Source organism: Mastacembelus armatus, chromosome 13, assembly GCF_900324485.2.
Source record: "Mastacembelus armatus chromosome 13, fMasArm1.2, whole genome shotgun sequence".
Lineage (NCBI taxonomy): Eukaryota > Metazoa > Chordata > Actinopteri > Synbranchiformes > Mastacembelidae > Mastacembelus > Mastacembelus armatus.
This window is the reverse complement of record NC_046645.1, coordinates 22,664,883-22,680,811: the sequence shown is the minus strand read 5'-3', so window position 1 is coordinate 22,680,811 and position 15,929 is coordinate 22,664,883. Positions and strand designations below refer to the sequence as shown.

At 41.2% G+C, this 15,929-nt stretch overlaps 3 protein-coding genes across 3 annotated transcripts; 1 reads left to right on the top strand and 2 right to left on the bottom strand.

Moving 5' to 3' along the window:
- The first annotated feature begins 295 nt into the window (after positions 1–295).
- bckdha (branched chain keto acid dehydrogenase E1 subunit alpha) lies at positions 296–5,638 on the top strand. The gene is made up of 8 exons (XM_026299283.2): positions 296–643; positions 1,558–1,734; positions 1,821–1,907; positions 1,982–2,090; positions 2,736–2,897; positions 2,993–3,199; positions 3,285–3,426; positions 4,743–5,638. The coding sequence occupies exons 1-8, from the start codon at positions 530–532 to the stop codon at positions 5,092–5,094; spliced, it is 1,350 nt and encodes a 449-aa protein (XP_026155068.1). The 5' UTR covers positions 296–529; the 3' UTR covers positions 5,095–5,638.
- Positions 5,639–6,016: 378 nt separating this feature from the next.
- Positions 6,017–7,425, bottom strand: b3gnt2l (UDP-GlcNAc:betaGal beta-1,3-N-acetylglucosaminyltransferase 2, like). The gene has a single exon (XM_026298617.1). It carries the CDS (start codon positions 7,301–7,303, stop codon positions 6,020–6,022), a length of 1,284 nt encoding a protein of 427 aa, XP_026154402.1. The 5' UTR covers positions 7,304–7,425; the 3' UTR covers positions 6,017–6,019.
- Positions 7,426–8,254: 829 nt separating this feature from the next.
- Positions 8,255–14,366, bottom strand: napab (N-ethylmaleimide-sensitive factor attachment protein, alpha b). The gene is made up of 11 exons (XM_026299326.2): positions 14,151–14,366; positions 13,193–13,272; positions 12,967–13,083; positions 12,500–12,546; positions 12,328–12,405; positions 12,153–12,208; positions 11,922–12,006; positions 11,723–11,827; positions 11,571–11,639; positions 9,510–9,560; positions 8,255–9,324 (listed from the first exon to the last, which is right to left on the bottom strand). Exons 1-11 carry the CDS (start codon positions 14,246–14,248, stop codon positions 9,223–9,225), a joined length of 888 nt encoding a protein of 295 aa, XP_026155111.1. The 5' UTR covers positions 14,249–14,366; the 3' UTR covers positions 8,255–9,222.
- Positions 14,367–15,929: the final 1,563 nt, after the last annotated feature.

The window sequence follows — 15,929 nt, the reverse complement described above, 5'->3', positions numbered from 1 at the left end:
TAACTGGTCAAATGTGTCGTATTTAAGTCTTAACATGCAGTTTAAGGTAGTTATAGCAGCCCTGTGAGTGTAGCGACCACTGTAAAAGCCACACAATTAGTTAAGACTAACATTAATGTTGTAGCTTCAGCATTATCAGGCAAAACATGACCCACATAGCAAATAAGACAGAAAAACATCTATATGTTTTACAGATAAAATGCGTCGTTTTTTTGTTAGTCGATAATGCCTAACACAAATCTGTTCCCTTGGCTCACTTATTCTGTGTGTTGGTATTTTAGGTCACATTGAGGTTTATTATGAAAGTTTGACCGGACGTCATGATTACCCACCGCTATCTGTCGCATGTTCGACCTGACAAAGAGTAATTGTGGATGGAAACAGCGTTACAGATTGAAAAGCGACCAAACTGTTGACGTTGGCAAAGCCAGTCTCTCTTTTCTAACATATTTACTGCAGAGTGTAACATTTCAGACGAGCTAACGTTAGCTAGCTGATTTTAGTTAGCTTAAATCAAACGACGGTCCAGATGGCGGCTGTGAGCTGGACGAACAAAATGTTTGGACAGTGTTTCCGCGCTGCTCGTCGAACGGCAGGACTGAAGGCACTGAGGCTGCTCCAACACAGAACCTTCAGAGTCGGTGTAAGTTCCACAACACCGCTATTTTGTTCTGTTACGATACAGCGTTAGCTTAGCTGCAAAAACAAGAGAGGTCGCTGTGGTCTGGGTTTGGCCTGGCGAACCAAAACGTTGATTTATGTTTGATATGAAAACTTGTGGTGTCGCGTTATCGTGGAAAGAGGTGTTTAACTGTGTGTTTATTACGAAGTTGTTTTTGCTGGGCTTCTGGACCAGAGGTGTTTGGACTTCCATCGAGAACTACTTCAGTTATCGCGATGAGTTAGCTAGCTAACATTAGCGTAGCTGACAACCTTACAGAAACCCACAAGGCGTTAATTATTGTTAAAAACAAACCATGCTGAAGTCAAAATGAAGCAGCCACATGTTTGTGAATAAGGTTATATGTGTTTAAAGTCCTGCCAGGGTGCACCAGACCCGTGTTTGATGTTATGGTTCCCGAACATTAGCTAGCTCCTTTACCATTGGTTGAGGAAAGGGGCGTGAATGCAGGAACATCATCCAAGGTTATTTCTGTAGCAAATTATGAGTTTAAAAATAAAACATCTGGTACTTTTTTCAATCCATAATCACATTCGGGATTTCAGTCATAAATAAAGACCGTGCGACAATTCAGTACATTTCAATCTAAGTCAGAGAAGTCAAGATACAGTCAAATCTACGTTCCTTTTTTCTACTGAATATAAATAGAAAGTTCAGTGTGTTGTACTGAATGCAAATGGAGCTAGAAAGATGGCTAAAACTGTGACAAATCCAAGGACATATAAGAAATTAGGACTACCTTGTTTAATCCTTTAAACATTAATAACGGTAGAAATAATAAATACACCCCCTCCCATGTCTGTATTTAGAGGGCCTTCCTTTGCCACCTTCACAGTGAGGATATTAATAAATAATACTTGTATTCGTTATTTTAGGCCGTGCACTGGCAGCAGCCCTTTGATTCATCACTGGAAAAGCCACAGTTCCCTGGAGCTTCAGCTGAGTTTGTGGATCATCTTGAGTTTATCCAGCCCAATGTCATCTCTGGGATCCCAGTGTACCGAGTGATGGACAGGCAGGGCAAGATCATGAACCCCTCTCAAGACCCTCAGGTACAATATGAGTCTGCATAGGCCTGTGGTCACTGAAAGTGGCGCTATGACCTCTACTACTGACACTTTGTTTCTTCCGTCCTTAGCTCTCCAAAGAGACAGTTTTGAATTTTTATCAGAAGATGACTTTGTTGAACACAATGGACCGTATTCTTTATGAATCTCAGAGACAGGTATGATTTTCTGCTTACATTTTGCACATTAACAATTGTATAGGTGGAAGAATGTTAATATGTTTCTGTTACAGGGTCGGATTTCTTTCTACATGACTAATTATGGTGAGGAAGGGACACATATTGGTAGCGCTGCTGCTCTTGAGCCAGATGACCTCGTCTTCGGTCAATACAGAGAAGCTGGTAAGAATCTGCCCGTATGTGGTTTACATAAACCACAATTTCTGTAAGCATTTGTTTTTGCTTACAAAGTTATATTTTTAAATATACTTTTTACAGTGATTACAGCACTTTACTTGATTGAACTTCTAATTTTTGCATCTTTTTTTTAGGTATTTCTCTGGAAACACTATATAGGAAACACATTAGGGTTTCATATAAATCAGACATTTATTGCATCCTAAAGTGATTTGCATTGAAAGGAACAAAACACATGTAGATAAAAGCTTTCCGAAGAATAATTATTGTTTTGTTGTTTGTGAGAGAAACGTGTTTAAGGCCAGGGGATGGAAAATACAGTCAGTCGAGCTAAACTATCAACCTCAACCCTCCCAATCAGTTACACTCCTTGTGTGCCGTCTTGACACTTTACACCTTCTGAAATGCTGCATCTAACCCTTCTCTTTCTCCTGCTCTACCCTCTCTTAAGCACTGCTTCACATTTCCCACAGCATTTTTCATTGGCCATATAACATCTTCAGTATGTTGACTCTGTAGCCTTCTGGAAAACCAATCATATATGCTATATACATATCCACCGAGTGTAGTAATCATCAGTTGCCCAAGTCTTGACTTATGGTGTTATAATTCCTATGTGCCACCCTGCAGGAGTGCTTATGTACCGTGGTTTTCCTCTGGATTTGTTTATGGCTCAGTGTTACGGTAATGCCGACGACCTTGGTAAGGGCCGGCAGATGCCTGTCCACTATGGCTCCAAAGATCTGAACTTTGTGTCCATCTCCTCTCCTCTGGCCACTCAGATTCCTCAGGGTGAGCTGTACATGTTAATGTTTGCAGTCTGTTAGAACATAAATACATACAGCACAGATGTAAATATGTATTCATGCCTGATGTGTCCGTTTCAGCGGCTGGAGCTGCCTATGCAGTGAAGAGACAAAATACCAATCGTGCTGTAATCTGTTATTTTGGAGAGGGAGCAGCCAGCGAAGGGGACGCACATGCTGGCTTCAACTTCTCTGCCACTCTTGAGTGCCCACTGATATTCTTCTGTCGCAACAATGGCTACGCCATCTCTACTCCGACCAATGAGCAGTACAGAGGGGATGGCATCGGTAGGAAATATTGGTGTGGATTTCTGATTTGAGACTTGTAGCAATTTTTCTGAAAATATCTTTCATTCTATCTCTGATTTAATAGCCGCCCGTGGTCCGGGCTATGGCATGCTGTCCATTCGTGTTGACGGTAATGATGTGTTTGCTGTTTACAATGCAACAAAGGAAGCGCGTCGCAGGGCTGTGGCTGAGAACCAGCCCTTCCTCATTGAGGCAATGACCTACAGGTTAGTGAGTGTTTTGTGACCATTCTGAATGTTCACACTGGGGAATTCTCAAATGAAAACTGAGCACTGTTGCAGAAATATACAATTATTTTGACAGAAATCTTGATCAGTACAGAATAGTCATCTCCTAACCAACAGCCTTGCAAAATATCTGATTGATAACTGACAAAATGTTTTTTTCCACATATTGAATAGTTTTTAAGACTTGTAAACAGATTTTGATTTGTTAAATCAGTGTAGTTCCTTTTTAACCAATCCTTTCTAGAAGGTAGCTCAGTTATTACAACACAGACATTGCAGGTGCCGTTCTTTGTGTTCGAAATCATGATAAATGGGAACTGAACCACAAATCCTCCATTAGAGGCCTGAGCAAAAAAAGAAAAACTCAAGACAAAAGTTTCAATAGAGGTGACAAAGATCAAAATGCATCTGAGTAAAATACAGGCTTTCTGCACAATCCCACCTGAAGCAATGAACTTAGTGATGGGCAAGTGAAGCCTCATGAAGCACTGAGGCTTTCCTGACAATTGTGCCGAAAAAGATTCAAAGCTTCGAGACTTCACTGACGGTGACATCTGGTGGACAACTGAAGCCATAGCAACCTCTAAAGAGCACGACTGAAGCACTGGCACTGTTTCAATCCCATGACAGCAATAAAACTTCAGACCTCTTGAGGTCAAAATGATCCCAAACTTTAGAACGTCACTTATTGGTGGGACTCGCCGTGAAACTTGCCAAAATACTCTCTCTCACTCTCCAAATCCTGAAGCAGAATGATGCATGTTATATAGCTGGTATGACACCAAACCACTCAAATCTGTCAAACCTGTCAAGCTGTCATTGCCCCAGAATGCATTGAAACGCCATGAGCCAATGACACACACTGAAAGACTATGAGCCAATGAAAAGCTTTGAAACACTTTGAAGCAATGAAGCACGAAGCGAACCAGTGATGACGTTCGAAGTCACATGACACTGGTGTTTTGATACAAGCGCCGACACAGTGTTTCGAATCACTCCACTTCAGGAAGAGTGACACAAGCTCCGAAGCCTCGGTATCATTTGCCCATCACTAAATGAACTTTAATAGGAGTGACTTTTGCCTTGTAATAATTTGCGCAGGTTATGATCAAAAGACACACAAAACAACGGAAAGAAATGTGTTGGGAGAGGAAAAGTCCAAAAGGGTATAATAGCTCTGCCTACAATAATATATAACATTCACACTGTTAAAAACATATGAAGAAAATATAAACGGGTTGCAGGCGTTGACTTGATGGAAGATGTTATTTTATTGTTCTTTCTCCATTCTTCAGAATTGGCCACCACAGCACCAGCGATGACAGCTCAGCTTACCGCTCAGTGGACGAGGTGAATTACTGGGACAAGCAGGATCATCCCATCTCCAGGCTGAGACACTACATGACAGCCCGTGGCTGGTGGAGCGAGGATGATGAGAGGAGCTGGAGGAAGCAATCTCGCAAAACAGTTATGGAAGCATTTGAGAGGGCTGAGAGGCGTCTGAAGCCCAATCCTGAACTGTTGTTCACTGACGTGTATGAGGAGATGACGCCTACCTTGAACAAGCAGAGAGAAGCCCTGTTGAGGCATGTACAGCAGTACAAAGAGCACTACCCTCTTGACCTGTATGAGAAGTATATTCATTGACCTGATGGAATGAGTTGTGATTTGGTTAATATGAGTGGATGAGGATTTACTGGGATAAAATATCGCACAATCTTACTGTATTCATCACAGTGTAGTTTTGGTGTGAGGTCTGAAGCACAGCAGAAAGATTGCTCTTTCAAAAAACTGCATTTCACGCCTCTGGGTTTGGTGCCTTAATAGATTTACTGTCAGTAGTAAAGCCCTGCTAAAAACATTATACAATATATTGTTTCACATTAACTCCAGGGTCACCATGGTTATTTGTGGTAATGCAGAGATAAAGTGCAGAAAACAGCTGGTGGAATTGAATGCTTAATGCACAAAAAAGAAACAACTCGAGCAATAAATGGTGGAAGTTTACCCCTATTGTGTATGTACCTTCTCTTGAAACTGTTAGTGACTATAGTATTTAACTGGTTTCTTTGTGTTTCATTGAGGTGACCGATTTAACGTGTTTAAAAAAAAAAAAAAAAACTTTTTTCGTATACAGTACACACCTAAACTCTAGATGGGTTTGTATGCTGTTACACACTATTCAAAATCCCTGAACTGTACACCCATATAACCTATGTACATGTTTTAGTGTTTAAATAAAGTTTAAACATTTCAGTTGTCCAGACTTTTTTTTTTTCCTTTTCTTTTTGTAGGAAAGGGGAAACAAGGTTACTGGTACAGCTAAACAATGTCAAACTTGACCATTAAATAAACTGACTGCCTAAATGGCCTGAAGAAAAGTAAAGAATGAGGTTTGAAAACATTTTGTGGTCATGAGATACAGACCTGCTAAAAAGACCATGGGTTTTTTCATGCAAGTTTGACTCCTTGCAAGATGTAAACTAGAGATAGAATCCTGTTGCATAATCCTGAAACAATTGCTGGTCATTTCCAGCCAATGTTTATGGGTATTGCATTTTTGCCATCCATATCAACAGGTCAAAAAGGGGCTGTGAATGCCTTTCCATAGTCTCTTTATTTCCCAGGGGGAGCGCTGATGAATCAGAATAAGAGCTTTATGTACGCACAGGTTTTCACGATCCTGTTCGCTGACATCAAATGTCTGAAAGCCTGCATGTGCCTCAGGAGAAACTCCCAGAGCCATAAAACACAATGCCATGTAGACATCATCGATGGGAAAGAAAGGAATGACACGTGAAACTGAATATAGGGGTTGCAGCAATGCTCTAGACAAAAGAAAGCCTCCTCCACCAGCATAAGCAGGGTATGGGCCATCATAGAAGCTCAGAGGAATGTAGTACTTGCTTGTAGGATCCCTGAGAGGAGTTGCTGTGCTAATGACATGCCCAACATACAGCTGAGATGCCTTAGAAGCATCCAGAGACTGTAAGTAGCTGAGCAATGCTGGTGTGTTGACAAATACATCATCATCCCCACTAAAGATGAAGGTGACATTAGGACAGTGTTTCAGTGTCCACTGGATGAACATGTGCATTTTTAATGTGAGGTTCAAGAGGGATTCATGGAAATCCCACTGCAAAAGGTCCCGAAAATGTTTTGCCTCAAATGACAGCAGTGGCCTGAGGTCAGGGTCATTTTCCGGGGAGATACCCAAGAAGAACACTGTTTGCACTCTCAGTCCACTGTGATAGACCGCCTCTCGGCCCCAGGTCTCTCTCACTGCCTGCCTGCGCTCAAAGTTTCCAGGAGCTGACTTGATGGCGAACAGCAGGAAGGTCTGGTCATTGACATCCCCTTTACTGCAGATGCACTTATTGGGTTGATTGATCAGAACTGGAGGGGTCCTGCAGTTCATGACCCGCAAAAATTCCTGGAATAAGACAGGGTATGTGGTGAAGTCATGCACATTGACTCGCAGACGCATGTCATTGGTCTCCCTGCAGTGAGACCATTGGGAGGTATGTCTGAACGGATGTTTCCCCTTGTCCAGACTCCTGAGGGCCAAGTACAGCAGACGGTTCCAGTATGCTACATTTTGAGGGATGGTGTGTCTAAGGCTGTCCGAAACAGAAACATTGTCCACATCATCCACATAGGGGGCTGGGGTGGTGAAGCTTTCCTGCTTGGAGGACTGTGCTTCCACATCACTATCCCGGACCCGGAGGCTGGAATGCTGCAGTGGGTCTGGTCTAGCCCTGACACTATAGTTCCTGTCGAGGTGTAGGGTCAAATAAAAGATCATAAATAAAGTGGCAAAGAGAACCATAGCGATGTAGGTGCGAATACGTCTCATTGGCTCCAGAGGGGTAAACCCAGCAGTGTGAAGTGCTGCCTTTAGAAACAGATCATATTTCAGAGAGATGATCCTGTTAGACCTTCTGTGTTATGAGCTTCAGCTTGCACACCACACACTGGATGTACCTGCCAAGGGATAACAGAGAGGTGACAGACACATCAATCAGCATATCAAACTTTATAGCTCTGAATAAGCTTGAACCTCAGCGAAGTCAATCAGTTTCATTAATGAATTATGACGACAACATAATGGAGCACATTACCTTTTAGTTAAGCATTTGCATTTAGCAACAGTTTCAAGTTGACACTGACATATTATCAAGATTATTATGAACATTATCATGAACATGCTGCAGCATTTCTGAATAAAAACTGAGTTTCGGTGCTGAGCTGTTAAGTTACAGTTACAGTAAAGCCACTGAAAAAGCTCAATCCTAGTGTAATATCTGAGTTTACCACAGGTCTGCAAGGAGGCACCTGAACGCAGCCTTCCCTCCTGTGTCTAATTAAAGACCAACAGACTGTACAAAAAACAACGGAGCGAAGCCCCGGAGGACTTCACTCATTAAACAAGCTGAAAACACCAGAATTTAAACCCAGGGACGCGAATTTACGTTCAATTTTATCTTCAGGGCTTAAACACGTGAGAGGTTTTTACGGATTCGTGTTTAAGATGACAGACACATGACAATTTAATAATTGAGCTTTACTTACTAAACCCAAGATGAACTCACAGCGAGAAAAAACTGAACCATATTCTTCAAGAAAATAACTATGCATGCGTCTTTACGTCCAACCACCACGCGACCGGCCGCACCGCTTAACTTCGCTTTAAACCCGCATTTTCTTCAAGGTACCTGGGAAAGCGAGGCGAACACACTCGCGTGTAGGTCAGTACATCACCTCAGGTGATCAGTGGACACGAGAGAGCAGGCAGGTGGAGGCCACGCCTCGGATGCTGCAATTAGCTTTATTTAAACAGGAAACATCACCGATGTACAAATTATTTAGGACCAATTGTTTGTGGAGAAAATCATCAGGATACATTAGCACAGTGTTCAGATCAGTAAAGCTAATTTTTCCTTAAATGTATTGCATCTGATGTAGGACTTAAAAAAGTAGTTTTTCTTCAGCCTGGTTAGGTTTGACATGAAAAAAAAAAAACATAAACCACACAATTTAAAAAAAAACGAAATATTTGTGAATGAACTCAGTTAAGCTGTTCTAGGTCTCATCCATAAAAAAACAAATGTTTACAAAGGTCTGAGCTTCTTTCACCTCCTTTTGTGGAATAAAAGCACTTTAATGAATGTGACAACAGCAATAAGCAAATTAGCTGACAATGCTTCTAAAAGCACGACTTTTCATCCAATCTATTAGTTCACATCCTGAGAACAGTGAAGGTAAAAGGGGAATAAACTGTGGGCATCTGTGTCTCTAAGAGGAACTCCGCGGCTGAGATGAAGTGTTTATTTAAATGTCCCCTGATATGGGCCACAGCATAGTCCTTTTTCATCCTCCCATCTTTTTTTTTTTTTTTACAACTATTAAATAAAACCATTATTATATAAGTCTGCTGGTTTGGTAATGCAGCCCAGTTATGGATATTTCAACTATTGTTGAGCCAATACCTGTATCATATCAATATACAAATAACACACCATGTGCAGTATGCACTCAGGAAAATAGTGTTCAGACCTATAAAGACCATACTTTTCGTAGCAATGTGTTGAGTAGATTAAAAATGCAAAGGAAACGATACTCCAAATTGTAGGAAAGAAACACCGTTATGTGTGAAGAAATAAGGACTAATGGTGAAAAAACTAAGGTGGCTGCTAGAGTGGAAGGAAGAGGTTCAAGGCAACATGAAGGATGCAAGTCGGTCGTTGAGAGATTTAGGATGAGCAGGGAGAAAAATCAGCGAAGGTCGCTTTCATCCTCTTGTATGGTTTTCTTGATGCGCAGAAGCATTGTAGTGAGCCACTGATCCAACCGTGAAATGGTGTCGTATTCCTTCACCTGAGTAGAAAACATTACCCAAATAAGGAAAATTAAAAGTTGGGTTTTTGACTTGTTTTTACTATCCAATATAAAATAAATACCACAAAACTGGATATTAACTTTCAGTTTTTAATATTGTTTTACTAATTGCCACAAATGGTGGATACATGCTTTTATTCTACTGAAAGAAAACTGTGACTCACCGAGTCAGTATAGGCTTCCACATTCTGTTCTTCATAGGCATCTAGAAGTTTCTGGTTGGATAGAAAACATATTTACAATAATGCTGTACATTAGAGAAGGAAATGAAACAAAAAACATCATGCTGTCCATCAGCCTCACCTCTCTATATTTCAGGAATTTTCAGTGTTTTTGTTTAGTGATTTTAAGGTCGAAGTACGGTGGCCGAGAAGGGCAAACGCGCTGCAAAACAAAAACGCTGCAAAAGAGAAACGCTGCAAAACAGAAACGCTGCAAAAGACAAACGCTGCAAAACAGAAACGCTGCAAAAGAGAGAACACAACGGAAGTGCGCCAGGCCGATAGGGGGACCCCGAACTGAGGGGTGCAATGAACAAAGAACTTTTACAGAGGCGAGAGAGACACATGTAGTGACATAAGTCACGTCTCATTTTGGAGGTTGCGTAATGACGCAGGTTATAGTGTTGAATTGCAAAAGAATTGAATGAGCGACCTCTGATGATTGTTCTCATGTGCTAATATGTGCTAACAATGTTCTGTTACATTTGTTTACTTGATCAAAATGTCATACAACGTCGGGAGACGTGGCGGGGGGGGGGGGGGGGGGGGGGTGTTGCAGGGTGGGAGATCTGAAGGTGCTGTAATGACTATAGGTTGTTGTCTTGTTCAGGGTGTTCTTTGGGGAGTCGGTAGGGTGAGCTAGAGGGAGATGGGTCAGGGAGGAGGGAAGAAGTGTGTGTGGAGGGAAGAGAGGGAGGGTGAGAGAGAGCTGTTCGGTGAGGGGAGTTAGCGTTACTGATGGGCGATACCACAGAATTTGGTATCGATCCGATACCAAGTAACTACAGGGTCAGTATCGACGATACCGATACCTTCTGCACCTTAAAGGAAAATCATTATTGCACAGTGTTGATTAATATCTTTATTGCAATGGCAACATGAATAATGCTCATGAACATAAATACTTGTTTAAATGCTAATAATAAAATGATAATAAATAAATAGCATTTCCCTTCGTAGTGGGTGAAAAATAGCACCACACAATGCTTCTTTTTCTATCTCTCTTCATGCTGCCGTGCCTGTCAGCACTGAGACGGAGGAGGTCCCTCCACGCTGCAGAGTGGAGAGAGTAATACTTCCTTCTGCAGTGCATGACTGGCTCTGGAAAGCTCTGACATCTGATTGGCTGCCATCATCATGTGATACGGAAGACTATTTAAAATACGCTTGGGCTGGTTTTCACACATCCAAAACTCTCAGAAGTGAAAACTAATTGCACGTTTTTTATTAGGAGTGGTATCGAGCGATACTTAAGAAAGTATCGACTCCAAAGTATGGAAGTATCGATTCCAGAGAGTCGATATTCCCATCCCTAGTTAGCGTGGCTACGGCTGAAACAGTAGCCTGTTACCTGTTACCTGTTCTGACTAAAAACTTAATAAAGCAAAGTGACAAAAGAACGTCTGCTGGCTGTGAATTTAGCGGGCATTAGAGTACGTTTTACATTTATTATTTTTTAAACACTTGGCCGTCATGTTTTACAGTATTATAAAAGTACAATGTTGTAAAAGATGACGGCCAAGTGTTAATTAACAAATGGAAAACGCACCTTCAGATCTCCCAACCCCCCCACGTTGTATGACATTTTGATCAAGTAAACAAATGTAACAGAACATTGTTAGCACATATTAGCACATGAGAACAATCATCAGAGGTCGCTCATTCAATTCTTTTGCAATTCAACACTATAACCTGCGTCATTACGCAGCCTCCAAAATGAGACGTGACTTATGTCACTACATGTGTCTCTCTCGCCTCTGTAAAAGTTCTTTGTTCATTGCACCCCTCAGTTCGGGGTCCCCCTATCGGCCTGGCGCACTTCCGTTGTGTTCTCTCTTTTGCGGCGTTTCTCTTTTGCGGCGTTTCTCTTTTGCGGCGTTTCTCTTTTGCGGCGTTTCTCTTTTGCGGCGTTTCTCTTTTGCGGCGTTTCTCTTTTGCGGCGTTCCTCTTTTGCGGCGCGTTTGCCCTTGTCGGCCACCGTATCGAAGTAACACCAAAGCCTACCTTCAACAGCTTGCATTCTCTGGAGTCCGAAAAGGCCGGAAACATTTCTTCATACTTCTGCACAGCAAGCTGTATGACAAGAAGATAAAGATCATAATGGAGGCTCCTCTTACAGTCCCTGTATATGGATAGAGGTTCAGTGTTGCACTTACTTTTGCATTGAGCATGTCAACACAGAAGTGACAGAGCGCTGCCTTGAAGAAGTGGTCCTTTGCACTGTACTTCAGGAGTGTACTGTCCATCGCATGGGTTCCAACCTGAGGTCAGAAAATCCAATGGATGATTTTTATTAATAACAGCATGTGAGGTGAACATGTTGGGACAAAGGCTACTGGTTGTGCATTATCTCACCTGTTCATAGATCTCAATAGCTTTTGGGTACTGTTCCAGCTGAGCGGCGTAGGTTGCTACTTTCAGAAGACACTTGTTTGCTGAACTGAAAAGGAAAATCAAAAGGCATCTCACTCCAACAAACTCATAAAGTGTAGGGACCAATGAAAAATATAACTGTACGAACTAAAAAAATGTGAAGCACATCCCAGAAGCAAACAAGAGCAAATATTATTTATTTTAAATAGTCACCTGGTGGATTCTTCCCCTTTGTAATAATCTGCTGCCTGTTCATAATGAGCAATGGCCTGGATGGGAAAGGAACACTGAGATATTAGCAGAGCTTTACCACTGAATATTAAAACAAAAGGCTCAATCAGCAGATAAATTAGAATCAGGACTCTGCCCTAATTCAACAAAACGTTACCTTATCTATGTCCACTAGCTCTGTCTCATATATTTCAGCAATTGTGATGTGATGTTTTGCTGCGATGGTGAAACGACCCTAAATTTAAAAAGAAAAGTCATTACATGTTCCAAAATAAATCATATGCAAAGAAAAAAAAAACTAATTTATTTAAAAATGAAGACAAACTCACCATATCAGTATATATCTCAATAGCTCGATTTAGACAATTTATGGCCTCTGTTAAGAAAAATAATATTTACACACAGTATGTTAAGACCAGATCTCTGCAAATATTAAGTGAATTCATGTCAATAAACCTCTACAAATCAACTTGTGAGATATGCAGGGTTCAGTGCAAGAGTCCATTTAACAATATTTCTGTGTTGAAAAGACAGTAACCACAGGGTGTGATATAATTTACTTTTCTCCTGTGCAAACTTAATTTGTCCACATCCATATTTGCTAACTACACTGTTGGATGAGATGTGAATAATGCTAGTGAAGCTCTTCATCTGGAACATCTTAATGATACCAGAAGACATGGACTTCATGTGCATAGGCCACTGGAAAAAGCACCAGGTTGTGAGCTGGCGGTTAAAGGCATTATGTCAGTTTCAGCAGTCATATATCCCAAGGGAGATGATCAGAAACGATTACCTTGTGGATCAGCTTTTTTAAAGGCGTTTCCAGCATCTATGAAATTAGTCGCTGCATCATGTTTGCTCTGCATCTGCAGGTGAAGGCAAGCGGCTTGGGAGAATGCATTTCCAGCAGCTGAAAAATAAAACTTAGCATGTTAAGAGGACTGAAGGTATTTACAGACAAATAAGAAAAAAATGCAATGACTGCACATCTTCATTAAATCTGGAAACATGATTCTTACCACACCAATTTTTGGCCATTTTGAACATGTTGGCTGCTCTCACATACATGTCACAGGCCTCTTCGAGCTTGGAGGAACCCCTGTGGGACAGCACATGTGTTTAGTTTAATAAGATTTTCTTTTGAAGGTCACAGACTTCAGCTAGATACACACAGGTGCGTAATAGTGACAAATATCAAGTACCATAATCATTTGAAGTCTAAAACTAGACACTGGTAATACAAGGCACACGTGATTCTGGGCATGCATCATTCACTGTTCATGTCACTCAGCTAAAACAGCCAGATAAATTTAGAAAGTTGTCTAATTTCACTCCTATTTGCAATCTTCTTACATATCCTGACACAATAATAATTTAATAATGTTGAATTTTTTTGAATTGTACATTTGACACTCATATGGCTGCCTTGCATGGAATTTCTGAGTTAAATTAAAACAAGTCTGAGTTACCCTGCTAACCTATTGCAAAATCTGGTGAAACTCACAAACCCGCTCCTCTATGGTATAAACATGACATGTGATTTGCGCACTTGCAAAATCTCCCCAGTGGGTGGCGCAATCGCAACCACCGAGTCGCTACATGAACTGCGGTTCACTTTAAATGTTACACAATCTGTCAATACAACATTAGCCTAACAAAATCGTCCTCAAAAGACATTACAGCAGCTAGTGCTGTTTTCTGCTTGTTACTGGTGTTTTTACCTGAGACTCGTCTGAGACTCGTGTGTTCAGCGGTGACCCGTGACAACAGAGCATAAGCAGCTAAACTGAGGTGTTGAACACAGTCGCAATACATACCCACCAGAACAATCTAACATTTGATAAAATAAAGTAGTTAGCTCAGTGTTGCAATCGTGTTAATACTGTTTTGGTCCCGTCTTGGGAGCAGTAGAACCAGTCACCACCTTCCGCTTACTTGGCCCTTAGCTTAACAAAATTAGCTATGTGAGATTCTCACCCAAACAGCGCCCCGAAAAACGACTGCGACGACTTTAGTTTCTTTTCGGCATCGGCCATTAAAGCCATCGCTTCCTTTTCTTTCCCGCTGTTGTCCATTTTCGTGCCGCTGCTCTGATTTTGATGAAGAACGAAGAAATGCTAAAGTCAACAAACTCGCTAACCAGCAGCCGCTTCGCCGTGTCACATCACGTGACACGGGAACAGCGGAAACGCTGCTGCTGCGTTCAGGTGCTCATCATAAACTCCGACTTCTATATTCTCAAACATATAAACACAAAAAGTGTCCTCAAGTCCATAACAAAAACACACAATGACCAGATGTTTCGGTGATGTTCATCTGCTGTGGACGTAGAGGTGACTCGAAGACCAATTAGAGCATCATAGTCGAAAGTTATTGCTAGAGAGTTCACGTTTGTTAATTCACTACTAACACACAACTAACGTGAAATACTAAATATCAACCACACCACGACATAAATTACTATTACATCAATCACTTATATAATCACTTATTTTCATACAATGCCCTACAAAGATCTTTCCATTATATCATATGTATCACTTAACCCACGTATAAGCGCAACACTATAACCCTAACCTCAGACACCACTGTGAAAGCATCTTAGCACATTATTATTATTCTTGGGGCCACCATGACGTGGGGATGTGCGAGACCTTTCAAAAAAATGTATATGATGCGGTTGCCAAGTGGGCGTGAGCCTGGAAATCGTTAGGAATATTATGTTTCTTCTTCAAGTTCCGTAACGACCTCAAATTTGACCCCCTGAACATGTGACTCACCAAAATTTGCCCAGAAATCAGAATCGCGTGAAAATTTTATATTTTACAGGTTTCATAAACGACCAGCTCTCACATGATTGTTTCTAAAATCTGAGTAATGTCTCAAGCTCAAGCGTGGCTCAGCGCCACCGACAAAAGTGAAAAGTTATCCAAATTTCGTAATTAATTTTTACGGTTTTCCTTTGGCGACGCTGCAAGATGACGTACGTTTTTGGCACCTTCAAGTTGTGATAAATCGCACACGCATTGTCGGATATGAATCTGACTAATTGATGAATTTTAGACACCGGGGGCCTGAATCCAGATGATTGAACAAAATCACAATAGGCACAATAGCGCCCCCTGTATAACAATTTGAAAATTTGCAAAAATACTTGAAAATTTGAATGGAGAGCCAAAATTTAGTTTGTCACAGGTCTACCAAATTTGGCACAAAAATCCTTTAGGGCGTCCCGATCAAAAAAGCCAATTAGTCCCATACTGTGTTTTTCACGCTGTTGCCTTGACGATGACAGAAAGCCACCATTGTTTTCCAATGGGAGATCTGTACTGAAGGATGAATTTACATGGAGAGCCAAAATTTAGTTTGTCAGAACTGTACCAAACATGGATTAAAAATCCTTTGGGCATCCCGATCAAAAGAGTCAATTGGACCCGTGATTTATTTTTCATTCTGTTGCTGTGGCGATGACTGAGATCCACCATTGTTTTCCAATGAGAGTTTTACACTTAAAGATGCAATTTCTAAAGAAATATCTGCTGCTGTTGTGTTGTCAGATTTTAATCACTTATACTCCCCACGAGCCTGAACCCACATGATCAAACAAAGTCGCAATAGGCGCAATGGCACCCCCTCTGTAATGACTTGCAAATTTGCATGGATAGCCAAACATTTGGTTTGTCAGAACTGTACCAAATTTGGCAGAAAAATCCTGATCAAAAAAGCCAATTGGACCCATGCTCTATTTTCCACGCT

What these genes read in the sequence shown, in the direction of transcription:
- bckdha (XM_026299283.2), top strand. Translation starts at nt 530, where the DNA reads ATGGCGGCTGTGAGCTGGACGAACAAAATGTTTGGACAGTGTTTCCGC. An exon ending in ACAGAACCTTCAGAGTCGGT is followed by an intron (nt 644 to 1,557) that starts GTAAGTTCCACA and finishes TCGTTATTTTAG; the next exon opens with GCCGTGCACTGGCAGCAGCC. An exon ending in CGGTCAATACAGAGAAGCTG is followed by an intron (nt 2,091 to 2,735) that starts GTAAGAATCTGC and finishes GCCACCCTGCAG; the next exon opens with GAGTGCTTATGTACCGTGGT.
- b3gnt2l (XM_026298617.1), bottom strand. Translation starts at nt 7,303, where the DNA reads ATGAGACGTATTCGCACCTACATCGCTATGGTTCTCTTTGCCACTTTA.
- napab (XM_026299326.2), bottom strand. Translation starts at nt 14,248, where the DNA reads ATGGACAACAGCGGGAAAGAAAAGGAAGCGATGGCTTTAATGGCCGAT. An exon ending in TAAAAAAGCTGATCCACAAG is followed by an intron (nt 12,547 to 12,966) that starts GTAATCGTTTCT and finishes TTTTCTTAACAG; the next exon opens with AGGCCATAAATTGTCTAAAT. An exon ending in CTATTGAGATCTATGAACAG is followed by an intron (nt 11,828 to 11,921) that starts GTGAGATAATGC and finishes TTCTGACCTCAG; the next exon opens with GTTGGAACCCATGCGATGGA.